The sequence below is a fragment of the Elephantulus edwardii genome, unplaced genomic scaffold, assembly GCF_000299155.1.
Source record: "Elephantulus edwardii isolate Elephantulus edwardi_28Jun2011 unplaced genomic scaffold, EleEdw1.0 scaffold00332, whole genome shotgun sequence".
NCBI classification, from domain to species: domain Eukaryota; kingdom Metazoa; phylum Chordata; class Mammalia; order Macroscelidea; family Macroscelididae; genus Elephantulus; species Elephantulus edwardii.
This window is the reverse complement of record NW_006400082.1, coordinates 2190400-2211287: the sequence shown is the minus strand read 5'-3', so window position 1 is coordinate 2211287 and position 20888 is coordinate 2190400. Positions and strand designations below refer to the sequence as shown.

Here is a 20888-nt window from a genome sequence, read left to right as displayed (position 1 = left end):
CAGACTGGCTGCACCTAAGACTAATTACAAGATACATTCAGTTATGGCTTTTGGCAATAATGAAAGAAAGAATATCTTCTGAAGAATTCTGAGACTTTGTGCCCACTACGGTGGGCTAGACAGAGGGGCCAGTCAGGGTCATGGTTTACTAGAACTTCCAATCTGCCTAAAAGATGCCAGATTCTACCCTGACTGCTGGAAACGAGTTAGCTGAGTACCAAGACTTTGAGGGAATAATATGTTTATGTGAAAGAAGATAGATTTTTCCCCTATAAAATTAGCTCCTAGAAAGCCATGTTAATATCAGCATATTATCTGTTTTTCTTTTAATAAATATGCAAGGTTGATATGCAAGGTGTGAGGAAGTAGATAAGAGCCTTGTTCACTATTGCCATCATTACAACATAATATCTGTCTGGTTGATAACAAGTACTTATAAACACTTCTGAATGAAGATATGACTAAATCATAGGGCTAGGATCTGAGTGAAGGTTCTCTGACTCCAATCCTATCTGACTCCAATCCTTTCAGTAACAGACTCTCAATCCTGGGTGTACTTATGTGCTCAAGCTTAGAGCTCTGATATCTATAGCATGAAAGTTTATTCTTCTAAGGCCCCCATCAAAGTGGGGCGGGGGGAAATATGGGATTTTCTTCTAAAATTGTCGGAGGCTCCATGTTTTATCCAACAAAAACTCTTTCTTTTCTTTTTTTTTTATTTTGTGTGCGTGTACTGTCAAATCAGATCTGACTGGTACAGGAGGATATTGTGCCTCCTTCTCTGGCAGAGCGTCTGGTGGATTCGAACCGTGTTCCTCTGGGATTGCAGTGCAGCTTCTTGCCACTAGGCCACCAGAGCTCCCCCCAACAAAAACTCTTGATGGATATGGTGGATGCTCAGAGCACTGTTAGACACATAATCAGCATTTCCTTATTCTTCTTTGTGGATTTAGAGATGTCTGAGACTTCTGACCTGGAACCTACCACTTGATTGCTCTTATCCCAATAAATGCTGGGTTAAAGCACTTTCCTCAACAAGCATCAGAAGACCGAGCTGAGCGAAGCAAAACATGTCAACTTACCCTGCTCCCAGTGAACCCTGGAAATCCTATAATTCCAGGTGGACCAGCCACGCCAGGGAATCCTGGTAAACCAGGCATGCCGGGGACTCCAATGTCTCCTTTTATTCCTTTGATATAACCGGGCTTCCCAGGTAACCCAGGAATTCCTGATTGCCCAGGCACTCCGGGCATTCCTTGAAGACCTGTAAGGAAGATCCGAGGTATGTAAACTCTGGTGGGAATATGACACTCACCCTCCGAAAGCCTTCAGTTTTGTTATCCCAAGTGCTGGAAATCTTAAATAGAGAAACTGAAGCTACTCAGGCATCAAAGAGGATTTTTTAAGCCTACTTGTAGAGATGTCAAGATGTCAGAAGAGGTAAAATACAAACCAGATTATGGCACAAACCCAAGGGCATCTGTATGCAGAGAAGCTGCTGCTCCTTCAGAGAGAGAGAGAGAGATAGCAAGCGAGACACACACACACATACCCACAACAAAGATAGAGATAGAGATAGAGATAGAGAGAGAGAGAGAGAATGGAGTAAGGGATGGGGAGGGAGAAGGGACATCTTTGCTCCCCAGAACCAACAACTCATAGGTTGCTCTGAGTTTGATAGTGATCCTCACCTTTTATGCCCAGGTATCCTTTCAATCCCATTGGTCCTTCATCTCCTTTTTCTCCTTTAATGTCTTTCATTCCTGGCAGGATAACGGGAGGTGGTCCTGGGGGGCCGGGATCCCCACGATTGCCTTGAAGAGAAAAGTACACACTCATTTCCCTTGCTTTCCAGACAACATGAAAGAACATTAGTGGAGAAGGCCTCCTAGCCTCACTGCTCACCATCAAAGCTGGAGCCCGAGATAACAAGCCACCAGGGCAGCTCGTTAAGCCCAACCAGAAAGCCCAAGAGCTGGAGACAAAGCTCTCTGAGACAAAGCAGGGAAGGAAAATCCTTATCTTCCCTCCTTTCTTTTGCTCTTCCCTCACTCTTTTCTCATCTGTAAACAAATGGAGGAGGTTGGGGATCTGGTGCTATTTTGTGTGGGAAGATCTGTTCCCTCTCTACCTGGTCTGCTGGCAGAATGTTGTGTGTGCACAAAGATAATACAGATGGGAGCTAGGAAAAAGTCAGCATGGTTTCTCTTAGTATCTCATATGTCTTTGTTGTTGATTGCCTTCGAGTTGAGCACGATTCAGAGACTGAACAAAAGGCCTGAGGCACCTCTACAACTATCGATATTTATCAAAGTTCATAGTTTTCGGAGGCATGCTATCTATTTAGGAAGTGGATGCTTCTCCCACTTCCAAATTTCATATGAAGGAATTTTTTTTTAAAATTTATACTCGGATGAGATAGAAATCAAACTTGGTGGAGAAGTCCACACTGATTCATTTTAAACGTAATTTTAAAATATCATTTGTGAGAGTGTACTCATTGTTGTTATGTACCATCAAGTTGGAATCAACCCATAGCGGACCCTCTGGTGGGTTTTCAGAAGTAGTTAATTGCACAGAAGGAGACTGCTTATCTTTCTCCTGTGGAGTAGCTGGTAGACTTGAACCATGTACCTTCAGGCTTGTAGAGCAGCTTCTTTCCACAAGGCCACCAGAGCTCCCTGAGTATGTGTTTAATGCCCTGAACTTTCTAAGTTGACACAAAGATTATGTGGAAGCCCAAGTGTAAATTGAAAGCTTGTACTCTTCTACATGGACTACTTTGTCCTTCTTTCCCCAAAACTGGGTTCTCCTTAGAATTTACCTTTCTGCTAGCTTGTACCTAACTTTGCCACTTCACGCTAATCATGAAACAGTCATGACTGAATATAATTTGATGACATATTTAGTTATTAATGCTGTTATCTTTGATTCTTGTTTTCTTTGGTAGAAGTATTCCCTTATAACATCATTAACACATTAAGGTAGGAATAAAGCCCTTAGTATTTTGTTACTCTGATATTACTTACTTTTATTTATTTATTAACCAGTTTCCTGGTTTATGTTTCCCATATGTAAGAGATTCACAAAGATTCATCCCGAGCAGTGTCCGTACCATCATGAAGAGCAGTATTAGCCATGTAAACAGACTGTTAAGATGTATAGGCATATCATGGCGAAGAGGACCGGGTGTGGGGGAGGTAGGTAATTTTACAACAATGAATGAATATTTAAAAAAAAAGTGAACAGGGGGAGTGGGGAGAGAAGGAAAGGGGGTAAAACATGAAACAATGAATGAATGAAAATCTAACTTCTCTGCAAACGTTAGTTAAAATCACAATTAAAATAAAGTTTTATTAAAAAAAAAAGAAATATAAAGACCTGTTGCGTCCAGGTACAAAAAGAGGTATGGGCACCACGGTAGCAAAAAGATGGAAATGTCTATCAATGGATGAATATAGAAACATGCTATCTATGTACGTATGTATGTCTGCACAATGGAATACTATCCAAGGTAAAGGATAATGATTAATCTATGCAACACCTGTTTATATAGATGAACCTGGAGGACATTATGGTGAGTGAAGTTTGTCAGTCACAGAAGAAGAAATATTGCATGAGATCATTACTATAAATATTCAAGAAAATGGTTGTGCTATGTTTTGGTTTTTTTGCCATAAGAATGAAGTGATTTAACAACAACTAACAATAACCATCACAATCACAAAGGGAAACAGTCTGTGATGCTCACCAAGGGTGAGAGGGAGAGGAAGAGGGAGATAAATCAGTTACAAGAGGGTGGACGAGGATTAACTTGGGCGGTAAACAGGTGTACATACCTTTAACACCTGGTTCACCAGCCAGACCTTTGGGACCAGGAATTCCAAAAAATCCAGCCTCTCCTTTGTTTCCTGGATAGCCAGGTCTTCCTTTAAGCCCAACCATGCCTTGGAAACCATCCATTCCAGGTGAACCTCTGTCACCTTTATAGAATAAGAGAAAAGTTAGCTCTGAATAAAATGGACACAATATTGCAAATTATTAAAGAGCCATGCCAGTCCCAGCTTAACCAGCCTGCTCCCCCTGTCAAGGTTATTCTCATTGCTATGGGTCTACAGTTACCTTTTGGCCCAGGGATACCAGGCATTCCAGCCATTCCTTTGAATCCAGGGCTTCCTGGATGTCCTCTCTCACCAGATAAGCCAGCGTCCCCTCTATCACCAGCAAGCCCTTTCATGCCCACAGGGCCAGGGACACCCGCGTCTCCTGGATCCCCTCTGTCACCTGGAAGACCTGCAAAAATGGGGAGAAGGCACACCCATGTTTATTGCAGCTTTGTTCACAATAGCAAGGAGTTGGAAACAACCTAAGTGCCCATCAACAAACGAATGGCTAGAGAAGCTGTGGTATATTCGCACAATGGAATACTATGCTGCATTAAAAAACAAGGAACTCATGCAATATTACTCAAAATGGTTGACTCTGGAGAACATTATGCTGAGTGAAATGTCCCAGTCACAAAGGGACAAATATTGCATGGTGCCACTGTTGTAGAATGGGACGGTCCTTGGGGCTGGGGAGAGACTGAGTAAGATGGGTTCAATAATGCAAGCTGCTCTGAAACAGAGAAGGGAGAAAACGGTTTAAAAGAGATATGTGATTAGGTATTTCGGTCATGACAGGAGTCTAGAGCGATGGCTACATGGTGGAGTGGACCTGGGGGAGGGTTTGTAAAATAATGAAAGAATCTTTTCTTTTACTTTTCCAAGAGGGTAATGTCTGGTGGGGGGGAACCTTGGGAGGGGACAAATCTACAACAATGAATGAATGGAAATCCAAAGCCTCTGTAAATTTTCACTGAAATTAATAACAAATTTAAATTAAAAAAAAGAATTAAGTTAGAGTAAGGATGGCAATGGAACCACCTTACCTCTGTAACTTGATTTGTGCCACTATTAGAACCTCTACTCAGAATACCATTGCTTTTCAATTTTTGACTCATGCACTTCTAACTTGTTAGTTAAATTTGTATCTTCTAGGCTGCAACACTTCCATGATACATCTTCAAGGATATGAACATGTACGGCTAAGCACAATTGATAACAGTGCATCTAAATTCCAAAATCAATCTCCATAATAGTCTATGTGTTTCCTACTGCCAAGGGGGCCCTTTGGAGTACTGAGAGAAGACATTCACCCTGAAACCCACCGTGTCCCTTTTCAGCAGGAAGTAGCTAAGAGAATACGCCATCCCCTTTTCCTTATGAATCAAGGTGAAGTCTCTCTCAGGGAGGAGTGATAGGGAATGGCAAGGGACACACTGACAAAGGAGATTAATCAGAACTGGCTTTGACAAGCACTGTGGCAATTGGACAATTAAAACAGACATGGGGGGGGGAAGAAGAACGAACTGGGGATGAGAGTGGAGAAAACAATGAATGAATGAAAACCCAAAATCTCTGTAAATGTTCATTAAAACTAATAAAATTTAATTAAAAAATGGGGAGAAGGGAAATTATAAAACAGGAACACATACATACATACACACACAGAAGACTCGGAATTCTTATACACCATAAACTAGCAACTGTCTTCTGGGTAAGAAAAGCATTTTGGAAAGGAAATGGAAGACTGCAGATACAGAGGTACATTTCAAAAGTGTGACAGGAGTATGGAGAAAAATCGGCATGGCTGGCCTTTCTAAAAATGTCTTTCCTCTAAAGTTGGAGGCCAGCCTGTGGGATGCCAGCCAGCGATGACTTGTGAGAGGAATCTCACTTTGTCCTCTTACGCCATCTTGTCTTTAACATCCAAAGGAACAAAAGCCATAATGTTGGCGTGATAAGGCAGCAATGGAAAGGGCATTACCAATGGCCATGACTGCTGGGGTTACGTCCAGAGGGCTCCCTGTACTTCCTAATCATCTGCCAGCTCTGGAAATGATATTCTCAGGGAAAGGTCTCCAGTATACATGCCAATTCCACCCCTCCTGTCCTCTCCCTTGTCCCATATCATTATCTTAACTTTGATGACTTCACTAGCTTCCCAGATCATATCTTCTTCCAGACTCTCCCTACTCCACACCATCACACATCACCATTACTAGCCGGGTTCCTGAAATGCCTTTTTGAATGCACTCATCTGTTAAACTTTCAGTGGCCCCCTTTGCCTGGCAGGAACAAATTTCTTACCTTGGCATTCAATGTCCTTAAACTTTGGCTCCCATTTTTCTATCCAAATCACCACTTCCCTCCTCAGATTACGCATTCTACTCCAGCCAAGCTGAGCGATCACAGCTCTAAAGCATTCTTTGTATCTGGCTGGTTGTAAAGCGGTTTCTTTCCTCTAGAAACTTTTCTTCTTCCAACCTATTCCATCCATGATGACTTTGCATGCCTACTCCAGCTTCGTTTCCTTCTTCCAAGATCACTTCTAACCTACCCAGCTTCTCTGACTCAGAAAGATCTGGAAACTCATGGTATGGGTAACTCTTTTAGTCTTGTCTCGCCAAACACATGCCTTTTAACTTGTGCTATATTGTCTCCAGTTAAAGGAGCCCCAATGGCCTACTGGTAGGGAGAAAGGGGTTTGAATCCATTAGCTGCTCTGAGGGAGAAAGTTAAGCAACCACGTCCTGAGCAATTAACAGCCTCTGGAAGGTCACCTATGAGACTGTCCTGACTTGACGACAATGACGTTTATGGTGGCACCGTGCACTGCATGTTGGGTTCTCAACAAATAAGGCGGCAGGTGCTCTATTTGAGGCTACCAGTTACACCATAGGGAAAAGATGGGCCAGTCTTCTGTAACAATTTATGGCCTTGGAAATCAGATGGAGGGACACTATGGGTCAGAACTGTGTCAATGGCAATGAATTTGTCATTAGTCCCCAACTAAAATAAAAGCCCCTTTAAGACAAGGACTTTCACATCACAGGCTACAATGGGCTTAGGCAATATTTGGTAATAAAGAACTTTTAATTGAGACAAGGACTTCTGAAATACAAGGGATTAAATTTCCTCCACAAGATTTTTATTACCCTGTAAAAGTACTGACCGGCCCGGCCTTAGAAGAGCCCTGCTGGTGCAGGGGTTAAGTGCTTAGCTGCTAACCTAAAGGTCAGTAGTTCAAACACACTGACTATTCCATGGGAGAATGATGTGGCTGAGTGCTTCTATAAAGATGTACAGCTTTGTGGGGTACTTCTCCTCTAGTTATTGTGTAGCTGTGAGCCAAAACAGGCTTGATGGCAATAGGTCTGGGTGACAATGGATTATCAGGGTTCCACCCTCCTCACATGCTGAGTTTCTGGAGACAGTTCAGGTTGTTTATGAGAGGACGGGCTGAGGCTAATGTATATACAAGCATCCTGGCTTATATCTGAATTACTGTGAAGTACAGTGGCTCCTTAACATCGATGAACAATAATCCTTGACAGAGTTGTAGCAACGGCTATCTCAAAATGAGAAAATCAAGGACAGGGTCATGAGCTTTTAAAAAGGGAAAAATTGATTCCATTGACTGTCCTTTATTGAACAACTGTATCCTGTCTACCTTTCAATGCCCTTCGATAGAATGATGGCAAAAATAGATTAAGTTTTGAAAAGAATTCGTACTTGGCAAAATAAAAAAGTTGTAAAATCTTGATGGATTTCTGTGGATAAATGCAGAAGACCACAGCTATGTGAAGAGGTCAGTATTCAGCAGTCAGTTGTGGCGATGCCTATGGATGTTGGGGTCTATGCCTTCTTACACTTCCCCAATGCACCCACTTAGTCTTTGTGTGATGTGTGGGCTTAAAGGTCTCCATGCATTCCATGATGACACCTACCTTGCCCACCTATTTTTCTCTAAACTAAGACTTCCTTTTGTTCCCTTAAATCATTCCACTTTCAAAAAACACATATTAATTTCTCTTCTCCAATTAACAGGAAGAATACTGGACCATTTGCAGTGAGATTTTTTTTTCTAATGAAATTTCAAATGCCCTTGAGTTGGAGCCTCCGGACTGGCTCTCCACAGGGTTTCCGAGGCTCTTAAAAGCTGGGGAAGAAGTCACAAAAGGACAAATATTACATGATGCCACTGTTGTAGAATGGGACCGTCCTTGGGGTTAGGGAGACACTGAGTAAGATGGGTTCAATAATGTATACTGCACTGAAGCAGAGGAGGGAGAGAACCGTCTAAAAGAGAGATGTAACTGGGTATTTCTGTCATCACAGGAGACTAGAGCGAGGGCTGCATGGTGGAGGGGACCTGGGGGAGGGTTTGTAAAACAATGAAAGAATCTTTTCTTTTACTTTTCCATAATTTTTGGACTCATGTACTTACAACTTGTTAGTCAAATTTGTGTCTTCTAGGTTGCAACACCCCCATGATACATCTTGAAGGATATGTACATGTACAGCCAAGCACAATCAATAAGAGTGCATCTGAATTCCAAAATCAATCTCCATAATAGTCTATGTGTTTCCTACTGCCAAAGGGGCCCTTTAGAGTAGTGAGAGAAGATCTTCACCCTGAAACCCACAGCGTCCCTTTTCAGCAGGAAGTAGCTAAGAGAATATGCCGTCCCCTTTTCCTTATGACTCAGGGTGAAGTCTCTCTCAGGGAGGAGTGATAGGGAATGGCAAAGGATACACTGACAAAGAAGATTAATCAGAACTGGCTTTGACAAGCACTGTGGCATTTGGACAAGAACAAACTGGGAGGAGGGTAGAGAGAATAGTGCAACAATGAATGAGTGGAAGCCCAAAATCTCTGTAAATGTTTATGGAAATTAATAAAATATAATTACAGGAAAAAAAAAAAAGCTGGGGAAGAGGAGGCTGACCATTTTTCTCCCATGGAACCGCTGGTGCATTTGAACCACCAGGAGAGGTGTGGTCTTTGGGTGAGCACAACTTCTACAGACCACGCTAACAAAGTGTCCTGAAGTTTTCCCTAGGGCCCCCAAATATGCAAGAGGTACAAATGATAGACAGTTTTCTCAGGCTGTTGAAGTCTTCCTTATTTGGTAGAAGGCATGTCCTTGTTCTGTGACCTTGGCAACACTGAAGGGAGGGTTCCTAAGTGCACTGTTTGATAACCCGTCAGGGAATGGGGGTACGAGTTCAGCAGCTATTGGTGACCTGATCCCTCCCCTCTGTGGGAGGGCTGGATTCCTTACCTCCACGGCCAACAGCACCTGGAAGTCCCAAGGGTCCTGGTTGTCCAGGAGCTCCTGGGAATCCGTATTGTCCGGGTGGCCCTGGCAGTCCTGGCTGGCCTGAAGGCCCAGGGAAGCCCGGTTGACCCTTCAGCCCTGGCATGCCAGGCATCCCCTGGCTTCCTGCAGGAGTCAGAGACAAGAGCTGTGAGGCCAATTCTACCACCAGTGATTAGAAACAACACTGACTTCATAAATACAGTACTTATTTTTCCCAATTCTCTGGAAAATACAAAGTCTAAAGAAGAAAATGCATGTCATACCGTCACTCAGTGGAAATCCCTAACATCTTAAATATCTTTCCTTCCTGTCTTATTTTCCATTCAAATATCTAGACATAATTATTTTTAGAGCTGAAGTCACACCATCACTACAGTTTTAACTAGGTTTTCCCTCCAACACTTGAAATTATATTTTAGCATTCTCTGCATTTTAAAATGTTCTTTTCAAGTGTTATTTTAAATTATTGCATGTGAATATTGTTAGGCACTATCGAGTTGAATACAACTCATAATGGCCTTATGAAAGACAGATCTGAATCTTGCCTTAGCCTGTGTCATCCTCATACCCTATTATACAGATATAGTTAGGGCTTTCCCTTCTCCCATTTTCTGTATGATTATCATTGCAATCAATGAGGAACAGACTTTTCAAATATCCATCCATATTGCAGGTAATTTCTTAAGGAAAATGCCTAGGAATTAACTTAGTGGTTAAAGCAAAAGCTAACGGGATGCTTTTAACAGATGTTGTGACATTGCTCATGGAAAAGCCTGCACTAATTTCCTCTAGTCTCAGGGTCTCCTCAGCTGATTAAGTGATAGCACTAAAGAAACGCAAAAATCTGGCACATCAGAATAATGAAAAATGGCATGTCAGCATGTTTCTGATTATTCTTTAAATTACTTTCCTCTAGGTTTTTGTTATTTGATAACATTTCTGTTCTAAGCTTCTATTTTCCCTTGTGGATTTTGGTATTTTTCTTACAGATTTTTAGTGTTTCTATGGTGCTGGCAAAGAATATTGAATATACTACGGATTGCCAAAAGAACAAACAAGCTTGTCTCTGAAGAAGTATATCCAGAGGGCTTCTTAAGGAGGTAAGGATGTCTTGCTCACTTATTCTCCTATTACCCCAGCAGTGGCCTTACTCATAATAAGGGCCTCTAATCTCCCCAGGTTTATACAGTATTTTACAAAGTTAAAAAAAAAGTTAAGGCTGGTGAGACTGTCTCACATACTTTGGACATGTTCTCAGGTAGAGCCAATCTCTGAAGAGAGACATCACGTTTAGGCCAGTAGAGGGTCAGTGAGAAGGGGAAAACCTTCACCGAGACAGAACGACACAGGGTCTGAACAGCGGCAGGGTGAGGCCGGCACAGAATTGGGCAATTCCTCCTTCTGTTGTACACAGATTGTTCTGAGTCAGGGTTGTCTAAATGGCACTGAGCAACAGCATATATTGTTGTTGTGTGCCGTGGAGTTGGAATCAACCCATAGCTGATTCCCCAGAAGGTTTTCAGAGCTAGTGTATCGCACAAGAGGAGACTGCCCATTCGAACTTTATGCCTTCGGGAGTGCAGACTGGGCCACGAGTGGGGGCTCTGGTGGCCTAGTGTTACTATAGAACAAGAAATATACATTAGCTTATATTCCTTTCTATTTATGGTAACATGGACTCTACTTTGCTGTTGAAATTTTAGTTTTCTTTTTGACATGTAGAAGATAAAACTTTGTAAGTACATATTAAACATTCTGTATACCTCTCTCTGATTTCTTTTATCGATTTTGTTCTGAATAGCCTGTCCTACCCAGACGTCAGATGATCATGAACACATATTGTCTTCTAATTGGTTTTTTAAATAGAATTTAGGAATTTTTAATATACTATGTGGATTACCTTTTACGTAAGCATTTCTTCCCTTTTATTCTAGGAGCTTAATGTTATAGATGTCATATAATTAATAATGTAGATGTACCAGCACTTGGTGTCGGTACCATGTTTTCCCCAATGGTCCTCAGACACACTATATAACTGGATCCCTGTAACAGTCTTATAGGGTCATGGGGCTGCCCTGAGAGAAGGCAGCAGACAAATGGGGACGATGAATGGGGAAGTAGAGAGGATATTACTGCAAAGAATGAGGTCAGTCTTGGGACAACCTGGAGCCATAAGCTGGGCCTCCTGTCCATCAAGCTTGTGATTTAGCTATTGAATCATAAAAACTTGCACTGGAGGAAAATGTCTACAAAAAGCAGTACATGGATTCTAAGCAGAAGTCTGAAAGCGAGATTCTTCAAGATGCTTGGCTGCATTTATTCTCATATACTTACTGGAAATGAGGACACTTTTATTTTTTGGTTTTCTATCTTTAGCGCTCACAGCTCTAGGGAAAGATATGATTGCTTATGGGTGCTAATGGTTTTTCAAGAATAGGTAGACATCACTGTGGGCTATAAAGATTTAAGATTTAATAGGCAATGTCAAGGTCTTCTTCACAGATATACCTGCTCATCAAGGGCAGTGGGGAGGGAGGGACTGAAAGGCACATGCTAATGATCATAATCAAGCAAGGCTGATATTATGGAGGAACTTGAACAGCTCAGCAAGTAAAATAAGCAGAGCTGAGGTCAACAGGAGGGAGGATGGATGGTCCGAATGCTTGTCTCTACTGCTTTTCCTGACAGACCAGCCTGGGGCTGCACAGGCCGGGAGTTAATAAGGATGAAAAGAACTCCTGTGATTTCAGTGTTTGCCTTAAGAAAAAAAATTAAGCACTGAGGTAATTGAATTCCTTCACTTGCTTATTGTGATTACTGCTTTGATGCTGAATATTTTAGGTCAAGTTCCATTTATGGAACATCTGTTAAAAAAAAGGAGTAACAACTAAAAAAATCCACTCCCTTCAGCTAAATGAAAATTTAATCTGTATGCTTGCATGCATACTTGTTTCAGAGCATTTTGTTCAAGGCACAGCGCACATCTATGTGTCTTTTCAATGGGTTGAAACCATTGAGCCAGAAGCGGGACTACCCTTTGTACTGACGCCGTGGTGTTAATGGTATGAGATATCACTTCAGAGGTGAGACAGCAACTCCCAAGCTCTGATCTTAAGGAAGTCAGAAATTCTGCACAATAAGAGATTCTGCCTGAACAAAGCTTATGAAACTTGTCACAGAAGGGCTCCAAAAAGTAGCAGAGACCTTTGTAAAGTATCTGAAAAGAAGCTTGCTATCATTTCTTTCTTTCTTTTTTTTTTGGTTTCATTGTTTTCACTCTCAAAAATTTTGACGCCTGCAGGAAATATTTAAGGAAAAAAACCCAACCCAACCAAAACAAAACACTACCAAAAACACACTTATGTAAAAATAGCTAGGGGCACAGTTTTCACAGCTGGCCTGCCAAGCCGACTGATGGTGGAAATGCTGACATCAGGAAGTGTGCGCTCCACTCTGCCTCCCTTTACTCTGCAAGTGGCACTCATTTAAGCAACCAAGAGGCAAAGCTCAAGCAGAGGGCACGCTCTGTTGGCACTGCCAAGTCTTCCTTCAGTCTCTGCAGATAATCGCTGATTTATATTTTATATTTCATAATTGATCTAGAGTTAGTGAAGCTGGTGAGGGCAGACCCCAGATGCCTTAGTACAGGGTCTCTGTTGCCTTGGTGATGTTACTGAATGCCCTTCACTTTGGCTGGTTCTTGGGCAAAGGGCTCAGGGATGTGTTGTGTCTGCTCTAGCCATTCTTGGGCTTTTTAGGCTCCTTTATCCAGGCCTAGTCTAACTTGTTGCCCAGTCAAACAACAGGAAAGCACTCTGTGGGCCACAGCATCCATTTCTGGTGGCTCTCCTAGTCAGCAGCAATGGTTGTATGTACCTGTCTTTCTCATCATCCTCAAACACCACCTGTCCTCCTTTGGCATTGCTTGGAAACTGACAAGTTAATCTGAAAATTAATATGTGTCATGAAGTCAATGAGATCACCTGGCAATAAAGAGTGATATTTAATCAGACCCTGAATATCTTCATTTAAAGGCTTTCTGACAGTAGGAAGGGATAATAGCTTCTTGTTATCATTTAGTCCCCATTCTGTCTTGGACTGAGGTTCAAAAAGGAAGGTAGTGCATTTGGTTAACAAACGATGGCACGATTTTATCCTTTAATTTCATGTTTGACCTGGAACATGGAGGCTATGTCCTGTGACTCCATGATTTAGGAATCTCCAGCATGTGGTTCACTGACATAAATGTTGACTAATCAGCAACACAATCTTTCATTTAAATGAGTGGGTTTGGGGTTTTCCAAGCCAGTTTTGTACAAATTAGACACCTGAAGCAGTCTGGTGTTCACTCACACTGTAGTGTTTCTATGAGCTCTCAAGTTTGTATTTCTGTGGTAAACAGAAATTGGTAATGTTGTAGACATAGTTTAAAAAGTTCTTAAAGCAATCCATTTAAAAGCAGTCAGTTACACTGTATTCCAGGGGATTCCTATATTCCAAAGCCTGGCCTTATCCATCCTTCCTTTATATCAAATGGACAAACTCAGGGGGAAAAACCCCAATTTTCAACAATCACATGGCTCTCATGATGATTCCATGCAACTTGAGGACAGAGTATATTATTTCAACAGTAATTTGAAAGGTATCAAATGGCTGTACATTACTGGCTATAGAAGATAAACAGAGGAATATTATTACTATTATTATTACTGTAATGAAAACATTCCAAAGGACTATTGGAACTAAACACAGGGAAGAAAAAGAAGGCTAGTTTCCTTCAGAATTGTGGATTCTTACCAAGAACCCCACAAGAAACTTCAGAATAATCGCTGGGGGCACAGTTCTAGTGACAGATAGGACTAGACCCTATTTCCCTTTCTCCGGAAATGGTGGCTTACCTCTGAATCCAGGAGGCCCTCTTTCTCCGGGTGGGCCCTTCAGCCCCAGGCGTCCAGGTAGTCCAGCATCCCCCCGGGGTCCAGGCTGCGCTCCGAGGACTTCTCCAGGTAGCCCCCTTTCTCCTGGCGGTCCTACCGGCCCTGGAAGGCCTATGGGACCTGGCAATCCATCTGGCCCAGGGAGTCCTGTTGCACCTTTAGATCCTCGGGGTCCTACAAAGCCTGAAAGGAAACATGGGTGCCCCCAAAACTACAGGTTAGCATTATGCCATCCTAAAAAGAAGTATCAGAAAGGGGCTGAAAACTGTGAAGATTCATAAACAAGGTCTTCATAAGCTTAACTTCAGCTGAAGGCCCACTGTGGAATCCACAGCTCTCATAATGGTCTTGGTTCTGTCAATTTCTTTTACTGCCCTTTTTCATCTGGAAACTAGCCCTGAAACGTAGCTCAGGTAGACAAGGCTCACAGAACTAACTTCTCTGTGTATCTATATCCTCATAATTCATAGTTTGAATATAATCACCAAAAAAAGGTCTCATGGGACCATCTAGATTCTGTGATCAGAAAGAGGCGAGGCAGGCAGAAGAATCAGAGAGTCAAAATCCTGCTTTCCTGGTAATAAATCTATCCAGTTAGTCAGCCAACCATTTTGCAAACACTTTGGGGAGAGTGATACCCCTCTGTGGCACGTACTAAAAAAATCTCCAGCCATCACATATTGGGATGGAGAGAAGGTGACTGTCATGTGCTGGCTTGGATAGTGGTCCCTTTTGTTGACACCATAGGGTCAAATTATCTCATCATGCTACTTCCCCTTTCAATGTACCACACACAGATGTGACCTCTGACTGAACTCCACATGCTGACAGTCACATATTTGTTCAGGAGTAAAGGTTTCTGAGGTCACTGCTAACTCTGCTGTAAGAAGAGAGAGCCCTGCAACTATGAGAATAATGCTCTCGAGATGACAATAAGCCAAAGGATCAAATACACAAAAGGCTCCACACCTTATGTTTGGGAAATGGGGAAGAAGGAATGTTCTACCCATTCTGTATTGTGTATCAAACAAAACAGATTCAGTGAACAGGACCTCAGGCCTTTTCTATGACTGCAAAGCACTGGCCTGGCCTGTGAGCTGGAAGATGGATTAATTGGTATCACCGTGTTTGGAACAGAACAAAAGATCAAGAGATAAACTGAGTATTAATTAGCTTGGTCCTCATTTCAAAGCTTTAATGATGCGATTTGCTCACATAAAGAAGAACTAGAACTTTTATGGAAATATTTTTTAAAAATCATGAACCCTAAACCAACCAGATCTTTTAATTTGTAATAACAAATAACGGTGCTTGAAGAAATATGGGCTTAAATCCTCACACATAGATCTTGAACTGACTTCTTTTTTAGTTTTGAGGGTGGTCATCTCCAAAGCAAGGGAGCCCTGGTGGCAGTCTGCAGGGAGGAGTACGCCCACCCACAGACTGTGCTTCTCAGGAGGTGCAAATTCAACAGAGACTCCTCCGAAGAAAGAGGGGTAATCTCTTCCTTGTGTAAAAAACCTGCCGGAAGGGGCATTCTGTCCTGACTCTATGGCCGTGACGGTGAGTGTGAGTGTCTGAAGTTGCACATTTTCTTTTCCTCTCCACGCTGGGGTGGAGGGTAGCTGCTACCGACTCTTTCTCATGGTGACTCTACACATGTCATAGTAGAACCGCGCACCATATGGCTGTCATTGGCTGATTCTTCAGAAGCAGATGGTCAACTTTTCTTTCCAGGTGTCCCTGGATGGACTTGAACCTTCAATCTTTAAATCAGCAGTCAAAAGTGCTAATACTGGCTTTTACCACCTAGGGATACAGTATATTTAAGTACCATGAAAGTGGAAGGCATTGCAAAAGTTGAATAGATCAGTTCTTCATACAGCACTTCAGTCTCAAGGACTTAATTTTAATACGGAATGAACCTTCCAACATACTGTTGACTGTCCAAATATAGCCTCCAGTAGAGCAGAGAGTTGGATAAATTTCATGTCCCCTTGGCTATGCATTCATTATAATTACTAAGTACCTTTCATAGTCAAGGACAGAAGGGAGCTATTAATGAATTATTATTTTTCTTTTAAAACAATAGGTGCTTAAACATTAGTATATGAGGTATTAGCACAGTGGTCACTTCAGGCGAGTGAAATGATACAGAGTGGAGGGAGAGAAAGTTCTCTTTGCTTTTCTCTAAGGCATAGTTTTTATTGGTGCTTTGAATTAGGACTCACAAAACATGCTTATAAATTTTGCAAAACACAGGTAGATGTTTTGCAAGGCATAGTATAAAAGGCAACAGTGTCAAGGTCACAATAATTTTTATGGACTGGATGCAAGATAAAATTTGTCACACAGTGATGCACAATTCTGCATTTAGAATTGAAGCAATTATCTGAGTGGATGGCAGGGAAGAGGTTGCATTTGCTTAGCATCTGCTGAAGACTATTTGCCAAGTGTTTAAATCTGAAGATACAACAGGCTCACTGTTGTCTGTGAAATTCCAGACATGTGAAGTGTGTCTGGATCCAGCTTGAAAGGAATGCTGACCAACTCGAGGGCAGTTACAGAAAGAAGGGTGATAGGAATTCAGAGGGCTGGGAAATTATGTCATAGAAAGAAAGTTTTCCTTGCCAGGATCAGTTCTGCCTGGAAATGAGTTCTCTATGGGAAGATAGGATCACACTCTTTTCCAATGAGGGTGAGGGATGACAAGGAGGAAGTACACTAAGGTGGCTGAAGAATAAACAAGGAAGAAACTTCGTGGGAAGCAGATTTCATTTTAAGATAGGAAGAATCTTCTAGAAAGTACTTCACTGTTTCACAGGTCCTATATAAAGAGAGGGGCTTCAGAAAAGGCATCAAGAATACTTAATCAGGGTCCCATGAAAGGATGGCTGGCATTGGTAAAGATGGTATCCTTAATGTCTTCTACATTTAGATACTGTAATCCCCAAACATGTATGAACCTCTGACAGCAAAGTGATGAGATCATGCTGAACTCACCTAAGTTTATTTGTCAGCACACATGGAGAGCTGTGTCTGGGAACTTTGGGAGTTACACTGTAGAGTACGCTGCCCACAAGTGAGTACTCCCTGTTTTTTAACTTATACTGGACACACATTCCGTTTCTTCATATATTGGCAAGACTTTAAAGCCTTTGGTCTCCTACTAGCTTCCATATTTCTTTTCTGTGTCAAAATGTAGATGGACTAGTTAGAGCTGTTTACCCAGATGAAGTGGACACTGCATAACAAGCAGGCTTTGCAGTCAAAGGTGAGATATATGTAGGCTGTCTGGGTAGTCTTTGGTGATTAGCAAATTCAGAAATTGAATAAAAGAGTAGTGTCTGTGCCAACAGTAATTCAGAATAGCTCATCTTAGAAGAGAACAGTAATATACTTTCCTTAGAATGTTTACTATAGAGCAATAAACTCTTTCATGTATTCATTATCTCAAACACTTAGTTTCTCCCCTTCTCTTTCACTCCGGGAGATCTGCAAAAAAGCCAGTATATGCCAAAGTACAGTAATAGTGTTGATAAAATCAAGAACTTTGAATCTTCCAACCGTAAGTACAAAAGTTGCCAGTAAGTGTTTGTTGAGCTAGTTCTTAAGTGTTAAGAGACAATGGCACTGGGGTTCCTCACCACACACAGAGGCCATTTCTTGAACCTAAAGTGTTGACCAGGGTATACTTTTAACTCACCTTGTGGTCCTGGGAATCCTTCACGACCTGGATCTCCTGGGAATCCCTTGAGTCCTGGCTCCCCATCGGGTCCCGAGAATCCTGGTAATCCTGGGAGGCCTTTGGCACCTAAACACACCAAATAAACCAGAAAACACTTCAGATTCTTCTCAGGAAACCCCACTAGTAGATCATGACAATTAAGTCAGGTTCTGTATTTCCTTTAAAAACTGCGGCATAATGAGGCCAGTGGAATGTCAGTTCTAAAACAGCACCTCTGAGATAATGTAATGACTTTCAGTGTTGAAAAAAATATGCGTAATATATTTTAATTATGCTAAGAATAAGATTAAATATTAAGACTACATTAATTAATGTTTTAGAGTCTGAGGTTAGAGTACCAGGGTACAAATCCTGACTACTCTTTTTAAAAAAAGAATAAATAAAAATTTTTGTTTTATACTGTACTTCCTAAACAGGCCTCTGGAAACTCTATGAACTTTGACAAATGTTGATAGGTATACAAAAGCTTCAGGCCTTTTGTTCATAAGGTCACTATAAGTCATGTTTGACTCAATGGCAATCAACAACAACTGGTTTTCTTACAAAGTTTGTATACATTGTTCTTCACTGATGACTCTTCTATCTTAGTGAACTCAGACAAGTTGTGTAACCTATCTCACCCTCAGTACACCCATGTATAAAGTGGGAAAAAAATAACACCACCTACTTCATGGAGGCATTATGAAGATTAAATTAGATATTTATTGACTAATGTACAGATTTTGTGATTCAAGTCTGGGTGCCTTCAGCCTATCACTTCCCCTACTGATTTTGATCACATGAGCTTATTCTTTGAAGTAATTTTTATAAAGCTCTCTTCCCCTTTCCATCCTCCCGTGTGTGTGTGTGTTGGGACAGAAAAGGGTCTTAGAGAGACTTTAAGAAATTTGAGCTTACTGACATTAACACCAACCCTGGAAGCAAGAATTAATGACCTGTACTGGACCCACCATGTCTCACATTGGGACACATTCCTTGTCCCTTTCAGGTCTAAGTGCAGATATGAGGGACATTTAACTCAGTTTAATGGTGCAAGTGATGCCTGCATTTTGGTTTTGGTTGTTCCCTCCCTCACCCCAGTACAGAAGTGTGATCTGGAAAGTGCCTAAAAGGTCCAGGACACAACCAGTAGGTTGCCATGCTTTTTTCCAATGGAAAAAAAATTAAACACTTTTGCTGTTCTGAGGGGCATTTGTAGTCTTTTTTTCTGTTACTCAGGCTTAGCACTTTATAGTGTACACAGTGTCTTGTATAGTTTTTCACTTGAAGTGTTAGAGTTTATCAGTGATGCAGGAAGCATGGAGCACATTGGTAAGTTCCAGAAGGAACAGGTACAGGCTTTTTGACTCCATGTTTCATGTCTAAATGCTGAATAAGCTGAGTGAGTTCACTGATGGAGTGTTAAGACATTTGTCTTATCACAGTCACCAAAGAGAGACATCAAAAGGATATTCTCTTTGAGATGAACTCTCGTCAAAGTACTAATTTGTCTTGGTTTACAGACATTGATAATGCGAACTCCTACAACAGCACGTTCCTTCTGTGCTAGGTGATTAAAAAGCATGTCTGGAAGTGCCTTCTACCTTGTGCTCTTGTGATTCATTCACCCCCACGGAAAACCTGGGGCCACTGGGGAATAAAATCCAAGTGAGAAGCAAGTGTCACCAGAGCACCATAGTTGCTCAGGATGCAAGAAACAGAGTTAACAGCCATGGGTGATTCTAGACCTAGGCTCCATGATAGAAAATTCTTACTTATTTCCATGTGTGCTCACTGTTACAGGTTTCCAGTACATGCCAGTGACCAAGCCCTCCTACAAGGAGAGACAAAACTTCCTATCCTCATTTATTTTTGTTTTCCATGGAGTCAAAATCTTTCCCTGTAAGTTCAAATGACATAAATGGCTTCATTTATTAAAAATAAAACCAAACCAAAACATCAGAATACACTAAGAGGTAAGCTTTCCTTCTCAATAGAGGAGGCTTCAATATTAAAAAAAAATCCCAACAACTTAATTGGAATGTCATTGTCACTTTACGTGTGTCCTCCAAGTTTTATTCTATTTATAAGAAATAGCTAAGTGTTGAGTTTTCCCTGTGGCAGGAATTTTTCTCTCACAGCCTGCAGTTCAAAAAAGGTATCAATTACCACGTACATTTTTCAAATAGCAAAGAATAACACTGTGCCGCCCATAGAGACTATAAGAGCCGATGGTAGAGTGCCAAAATGGTGCTGCAACATCTAGGGACGGGAGGGAGAGCACCTGAAGTGAGTACAAAGAAGAGGAAAAAGGAGAAGTGAAGCTGTAAAGAAGAAAGTTGGAAGCGCTCTCAAATGTTCCAGAAAGTGTTACCTGTGGGGCCAGGAGGTCCTCGCAAGCCTGGTGAACCCTTGGGGCCTCTGACACAACCTGGAGAGGGAGAGGAAGATAGATGTGTCATGCCTTCTGGTATTGCTAAGGTCAAAAGCACCAACTGTGCAAACTGGAAACCATTTTATGATCAGGTAATTTCATGATTTAATTAATCTTGGTGCTGATGTAAATAAAAGTTTAATTTCATTATGTAATGAAATGAGGATATTAATATGCAATGCAAATTAAGTAAGCACAGTCAAATAAACGCTGGTGTACCGTGATGCAAATGATTCATTCCCTCACTTGAGGCCATACCTGTAGTACAAACGGAATTAATGTGGGTCCTTCCCAGTTACAGTGAACGTTCTCCCTTTGTCTAGAAACGTCTATCACAGAATGAGGGAGCTTACAATTTCAAAGGAAATTCTTTGGCTTCTTCTTTGTAACTCTGAATGCTTTCAGAATTAACCACAGCAAGTGTAAAATGGTGCAACCCCTGTGGAAAGCAGTATGGCGCTTTCTCAAAAAGTTGCAAATAGGGATACCATTTGACCCAGCAATTCCACTACTGGGAATATACCCTGAAGAGACCATAGCTGACATCCAAGCAGATATATGCACACCCATGTTTATTGCAGC

The 20888-nt window shown here is 41.6% G+C and overlaps 1 protein-coding gene across 1 annotated transcript in view; it reads right to left on the bottom strand.

The window, feature by feature from the left end:
• The window catches only part of COL4A2 (collagen, type IV, alpha 2), a 250911-nt gene that overhangs the window by 22655 nt on the left and 207368 nt on the right, over positions 1-20888 (bottom strand). The window contains exons 26-33 of the mRNA XM_006901565.1: positions 20247-20303; positions 17852-17959; positions 14107-14328; positions 9170-9331; positions 4123-4293; positions 3840-3983; positions 1692-1814; positions 1083-1264 (exon numbers count right to left, since the gene is read on the bottom strand). Coding sequence (XP_006901627.1) covers positions 1083-1264; positions 1692-1814; positions 3840-3983; positions 4123-4293; positions 9170-9331; positions 14107-14328; positions 17852-17959; positions 20247-20303 — 1169 coding nt within the window. The remainder of the gene's footprint in view (positions 1-1082; positions 1265-1691; positions 1815-3839; positions 3984-4122; positions 4294-9169; positions 9332-14106; positions 14329-17851; positions 17960-20246; positions 20304-20888) is intronic.